At 43.6% G+C, this 6000-nt stretch overlaps 1 protein-coding gene across 1 annotated transcript; it reads right to left on the bottom strand.

Annotated features, from left to right (window-relative positions):
* Nucleotides 1-5785, bottom strand: LOC110986500 (uncharacterized). The gene is made up of 3 exons (XM_022248406.2): nucleotides 5629-5785; nucleotides 2236-2393; nucleotides 1-854 (listed from the first exon to the last, which is right to left on the bottom strand). Exons 1-3 carry the CDS (start codon nucleotides 5772-5774, stop codon nucleotides 787-789), a joined length of 372 nt encoding a protein of 123 aa, XP_022104098.2. The 5' UTR covers nucleotides 5775-5785; the 3' UTR covers nucleotides 1-786.
* Between the last annotated feature and the right edge of the window lie 215 nt (nucleotides 5786-6000).

Here is a 6000-nt window from a genome sequence, read left to right as displayed (position 1 = left end):
GAACATTTACTGCTGATACTAATAAAAGACTTTATTTCACAGCAACGGTAGACTTACTACAAAGGAAACCAGAGGCGCCCCGTTTGGAAAGGATATGATTTAGGCTAAACATATATTTTGTGACCAAATTGCACGTAGGGTGACGTCACCCTGCCAGCTGATTTTTGTTAACCAACACGCACGTGGAATGCATGTATAAACTACCACCAGCTCAGCGTCCAGTACATAGACATCAAACAAAACATACACCGGACGAGGCCTCTCTGCAGCCTCGTCCCCATGGGCTGCCCTTGTGTGTTCTCTCCCTTTCGCGCAAGGTAGAGTGTTGTAACCAACATGATGCAGCGAGATAATATACTTAAGGGAACGAAGCTTGCTTCGTCTGGCCCCCATTATGTTTTTTCCTTGGTGTGCCTGCATAAACAAGTTACGATTCTAAGAGAAGTTAATTTCCTTGTACGCAGTGAATAGGACGTGTGCAAGGTGGAGTTCGGAGGATTGTACGGAGTTCTGATCACATACATTTCTAGTAAAACCGGTATTTATGCGGATATGTGACTGATAACAGTTTGACAACTCACTATTAAACATCAGCTTTTGGAAAAAGGCTTTACAGGTTGAACGTCAACCAAGTGAATACAGGGTAGTATTTATCAAGTAAGATGCGATGAAACAACTACATTCACCAACATTTTCGTCTTAGAGAATTAACAGACATCTGCATTCAGTAAGAGCCCTCAAAACTCTTGGATTAAGTTTCGCCTGTCGGGAGTGAAGTCTGGTGGATTACTGGCACACCTTAGGGACACCTTTCCTGTTACAGAGGCAAGGGTTGCCGTACTTGTCAATGCAATCTGCAAAGGGGGAGAAAACAAAAACATGTCAAATCAAGGCAAACTCAAGCACTCGATGAAAATAAGGAACCAACAGTAGCACCGCCCACGTCTCTCCCGAGTTGAACGGGGCCTCGATCCCAAGTTGACTGAGGCATTCATCGATTGGTGCTAGACTGAAGGAAATGCGGTCATCCCTTTTGCGTTATAAATCGCTGGAACCCGCAAATGCATTTAACCTTGTACGTTGTTGCAGACATACCATATATGAGCCTTTTTGTTAAAGCGACGAAAACAACCGGGTCTTAAGGTCAGTTCATACTGCAAGCGAATGCGAAGGCGAACCGAATTTGACGTCACGAAGAAATCCGCAGCGACATTTCGCTCGAGTTGAAACGTGTTCAACTTTTACGAATTTGCCACGCGACTTTTGCATCAGACGTCACAAATTTACGTTCGCTTTCGCTCTTGCACGATGTATGAACCGGCCTTAATACGTGGAGCTGCTCGTGCTTCTACAGTCAAGACACATGCAATGCATTCTGCACGAATGCCACACATAAAGCCGATCCGAACAACCGTTTGCTTCTGTCACAAGTATTTTATTTCATAATTTTGCTCGGGAAATACAAAGATTCTTGAGGGGCTTGGGTTTTGGTTTAGATATCGCAACAATGGCGCTGCCAACGATTCGGTTGGCTGAAACTACCGACGCACGACAAGGGAAAGGTTTATCATGGTCAACCGTTGTTGACTATCAGAAACGAGCAACAGTCCGCCTCGAGCAGAAACACCACCTCATTGGTTGAAAAGAGCCACGTTGGTAACGATTATTCATCTAGTTGGTAGTGATGCGACGGTAACGCGTGTATTCTATAGTCGTTCGTAGACCAGCAAAGTTCAGTCCCCAACCAAATGAAAGTGCTTTGCATAACAAAGGCAACTGGACATCCTTTTTATTATGTACTGATTTCACATCCTAGAAAGTAGTACAGTGTACTCTCACAAATTCCTGCCCGCAGACCCACTCTACTGATTTTTTTCCATCTTATGGCAACGCAATACTTCCTTTCGTTGCCTCCCACCCAGTCGGAAGCGGATTCTATGACAAGATTTCAAATTTCACCAAATGAAACGGTTTAGCCAGCGCTCTCCATAAATCCGAGAAATAATCGGGTAGAAAATTCGATTTTACAAAGCTCCTCAAATCAAAGGCTTTCTCATATGCTCAGGAAATCGATGCGAAGGCAGTTTTAGCGCAAAAGTCTTAACCACCCACCACCATTAAAAATCAACAAGACAAACAGACCTTCCACTTTCATATCGGTAGGATATATCTGCATAGTCCAAACATTTATGTTGGCATGATTTCAAAAGTCCTGAATCGTTTGCAGATACTCACGGTGGTAGGCAGCCTTCTTGCCCCTTTTTACCATCTCAACGAGGGCGTCGTCCTCTAAGCCCTCAAAGTCATCATTATATTGGGCCATGACGAATGCAGTCAGCACGGCCAGAGCGAAGATCACAAAGAACACCTTGGCAGCCATTTTGCTTTGTTCTCTGTCAGAGCAACAAATACTGAATTGAGTTCAAATGAATGATATCTTTACTTGCCACCAAAGCAGTGGCGTATCCAACAGGGGACGGAGGGGGCTACATACCTCCCCCGACGGATTTTTTTCCTTTTATAAAGAATAGTGTCGTAAATTAGAAGGGAAGAAATTAATCGGTATATTTATTTATCAAATATTACCATCAAACTCTAAGAACCAATATCAGCAAATAAAAGCAAGGATGTCGTGACCGTGGGTACGGCTTTTGCCTCCCCCAACATCATGTTGAATAAGCCCGAGCCGCATCCGCTTTTGAATTCGCCACCCCCACTTCAAAAGTTCGATACGCTGCATACAAGTCATACATGTAGATAAGCCATTCATGTTGATAAAAAAAATCTCGGAAAACATGTCCAGAAATAGCCTGTTCCACTCCTTTTAGGTCTGATGACGTACAGAAGATGCAGTCCTTCTTGAGAAATAGCCAGTGATGTCCTCTCACTGTGAGTGACATCCCCACTTGCGACAGAGATGGCATGTGCAACTCGGACCACATATTTTTTTCCAAGATCAGTGACACCCCTCTCCGTCATGAGTGTAATTTCGTAATAGTCCAGAACAGCGAAATGCAGTTCCCTCCAAAGGAGCCTCCGTTGTCGGGACATTGGCGTCCTCTCTTGGTCCAGCTTGGGACTCACTGGGTCCGGATTAGTGTGAAAACAGTCTTGATAGTAGGCTGTCCCCTTTCGGCTGAGAATTAGTGGTATGATAATTTGTCGGATATTGCTTGTTGTCTGTAAACACCACAGATGTGGTGATAGACCAGTGAATGTGGCGATGGTACACACAGTCACGCTTTAATGTCAAACCCTCTAAATTCTGGCCCTGACTGCAACTGGAGAATTTTCATTTAAGTCCAACGAGCACGTGCATGTTCACTATTTACATAATAGGCGACCCAGAAGTTGTAGTTCCAAAGAAAGTGGAAGGGGTGTAGAGGCAATATACGAAGGTGTAGACATTTTGTTTTACCGACATTTTGAAAGACTACGCAAGTACGCATTGTACCCCGAATTCTTTACGTGCCTAGTGGCGTGAATACTTCAGGTTATCCACTCTTGAATAAGTAACCTTTTCCCAATGGTGTTGCACAGCGTTATGAACTCTGCCAGAGGCCAAGCTACAATTAAACCGCTCGGACCGAGTTTAACCGTCAAAAAATGATGCGCATGCACTTCGGTAATAAATTAGAGTTGGGCGTGTTCAAGTTTACCGTGTGAGGCATATTGGAATTGCCTAGTGAGGCGTAATGAGTAACCTGGTGAGGTAACTTGTGTGTGATGTGTCACGTAAGAGTTCAATCAAACGCAGTAGCAATTGCACGATTGAAAACGGAAGAAGTAACCGAAACCTCTGGAGAGGTAGAGAGTACCCCACATTGTAGTCAAACAGACTGAAACCTTTGTCAGAAGAACAGGCACACTATTGGCAATAAATCAGGAGAGCAAATGAAACAAAGGTGCCAAATCAAGACGGTGAAAACATGTGTAGATGAAAAAGCAAAATTAGGATTTTGAAAATGATAGATACAAGCATTCAGTACCGTGCCACATAAATATTTCCAATCGATCTTACTGATTTGTTTCCACAGCCATAGCTTGTATTTGGAAATAAACGAGACAAACTTGTTTTTTTTTGCGACGACGCAGCAAAACCCTCTTTCTGCCGTTTAAGTAGAACTGCAGAGTCCTCTGCAGGAGTGCAGATGTAAGAAATGTGGTTGCAAATAATGAGAAACATTTGAATAAATGTTAGATAAAGGGCGTGGGAGGTAAAAAATATCAAGATCGCTGCAAGCCATGCAGACTGTGTAGATTGCTATGAGATCCTAACTGGAGCGCGTTTTAGGGGAGAACAAACGGTGCACTTTTTTTTTTACCAGGGGTATCGAAAGCCGACGAACCCTTGCTTGAGCTAAGGTTGTGTGCATTTCAAACTTTCAAGCTGAGCATGGGGGAAGCAAGGGGCACTGAACTTTGGTAATAGGGGAGGGATGCACATGCCCCAGTGCCATCCTCCCGAAGTAATGCCTCTCAGTAGATCTCATTGATTCATAAACTTCTTGCAGAGGTTGGGAGTTCTTTCTCATCATTCATATGATGGAATGCCCCGCCTTTCTTTACATCCGCACTCCTACCGAGAAACTAGCAGTGTTACTTTGACGGCAGAAAGAGGCATACGTGGATGTCATTAAATCTAAACAGCGTAGGAAGCCATAGGCCTATAGTCCGTGAAAAATGGTGGATAACTATTAGGCCTACTGTAGTCAGCAGATGGTGTTATTGGAATAGAATTTATTCCGTAAATAATTGTTACGCGTTCGATGTTTGACCACAATGACACAAAGTTGAGCACCGCATATGTTTTAACAGTGGCAAACGTTTTTTTAGCCCGTATTTATGAATACCTCGGACGGTCTCTCAATTCAACGTGCAACTTGACCGTTTTTTCTGCAGCTCGGGCATTAGTCGCGTCCATTCTCCAGAGCCAGTTTTAAACGCACCTTTGAGACCGGCCTTGCACCTAATTTTATTCCCTTATTTTAAAACAATACATGTACATGTTGATTCCTGTCTTCAACATATCGTCTGCGTTTGATGCCACTTTTGCATCAGCGCATTGTGCAGATGTTCCTAAACTTCTGGCAAAATTTTCCGTTTAGCTAGAATCGTTGAGTCAAGAAGAAAACCAATGCTGGATGTTAAGAAATCATCAAAAAATTAGAACATGAGCCTGAAAGGCTTTAGGATTCAATGAAACTGAGAGGTTGTGAGATAAAAGCAGAAACGAAGATAAAATGCTTCTGTACAACAGTTAAATTTAGACAGATTTCCGAAAAAGCCTCAAAACTGAGCTTTGTGACGTGCGGTGCATTACCACCAGGAAATGCCTTAAACCAAAATATCTGCAAAGCTATCCAGCTCTCTGTCGATCTCTCACTGGAGACGGACATGGGGGAGCTTGTTTTTATCGTAACTCAGCTTAAAACCCCTTGAACCGAGGTTAGCTGACTTGATATGGTCATAAGGAGACAGAACAAGTGAAGTTAACATATGAGCATTTCAGTGTTGTTGCATTTGTCTTTTTCGTCAATTTAAAGAAGCACTCGAAGTATTCAGTGGCGTAGGCGGCTCCTTTTGATGCCCAATACTGAAATCACAAAGAAAGAAGTGAAGACTTACCGTTGTGTGGGTGCGTGGACGCAAAAGTTCAGCGAGTGGTCTGTGAGTTGACGCTGCGTTTGCCGTACAGTAGGCCCCGCTCGAGCTTTTATAGGGTTCCAATGGGCTACTTCAAGTGGGAAGTCCAACCGATGTCCACTTGACATGTGTCTGGCCCTTCAGAGGGCAATATGTCACTTTCTGCTTCGGTGATGATAATCATTACAGAATCGAACTTAACCAAGCACGTCGTCAGATTCGCCTGTGCATCCACTGTATCGTGTGCTGCGCAACGAGACGTCTCAATTCCAAAGCATAATGCCTTGTGGATTAAAAGAGGTAAACACTGCATGGCTTTCACAGAATGTATAAAGGCCGGTTCATACAAAAGGC

The sequence above is a fragment of the Acanthaster planci genome, linkage group LG10, assembly GCF_054643075.1.
Source record: "Acanthaster planci isolate LZ-2023a linkage group LG10, COTS_SCS, whole genome shotgun sequence".
In the NCBI taxonomy this organism is placed as follows: domain Eukaryota; kingdom Metazoa; phylum Echinodermata; class Asteroidea; order Valvatida; family Acanthasteridae; genus Acanthaster; species Acanthaster planci.
Note: the sequence above shows the minus strand (reverse complement) of the source record. Positions and strands in the feature narration are given on the sequence as shown.

Excerpts from the sequence above, each read along its gene's own strand:
- LOC110986500 (XM_022248406.2), bottom strand. The coding sequence starts at position 5,774 with ATGTCAAGTGGACATCGGTTGGACTTCCCACTTGAAGTAGCCCATTGG. Across the intron at positions 2,394-5,628 it reads GTCCACGCACCCACACAACG|AGAACAAAGCAAAATGGCTG; the intron begins GTAAGTCTTCAC and ends TTGCTCTGACAG. Across the intron at positions 855-2,235 it reads CAAGAAGGCTGCCTACCACC|ATTGCATTGACAAGTACGGC; the intron begins GTGAGTATCTGC and ends CCCCCTTTGCAG.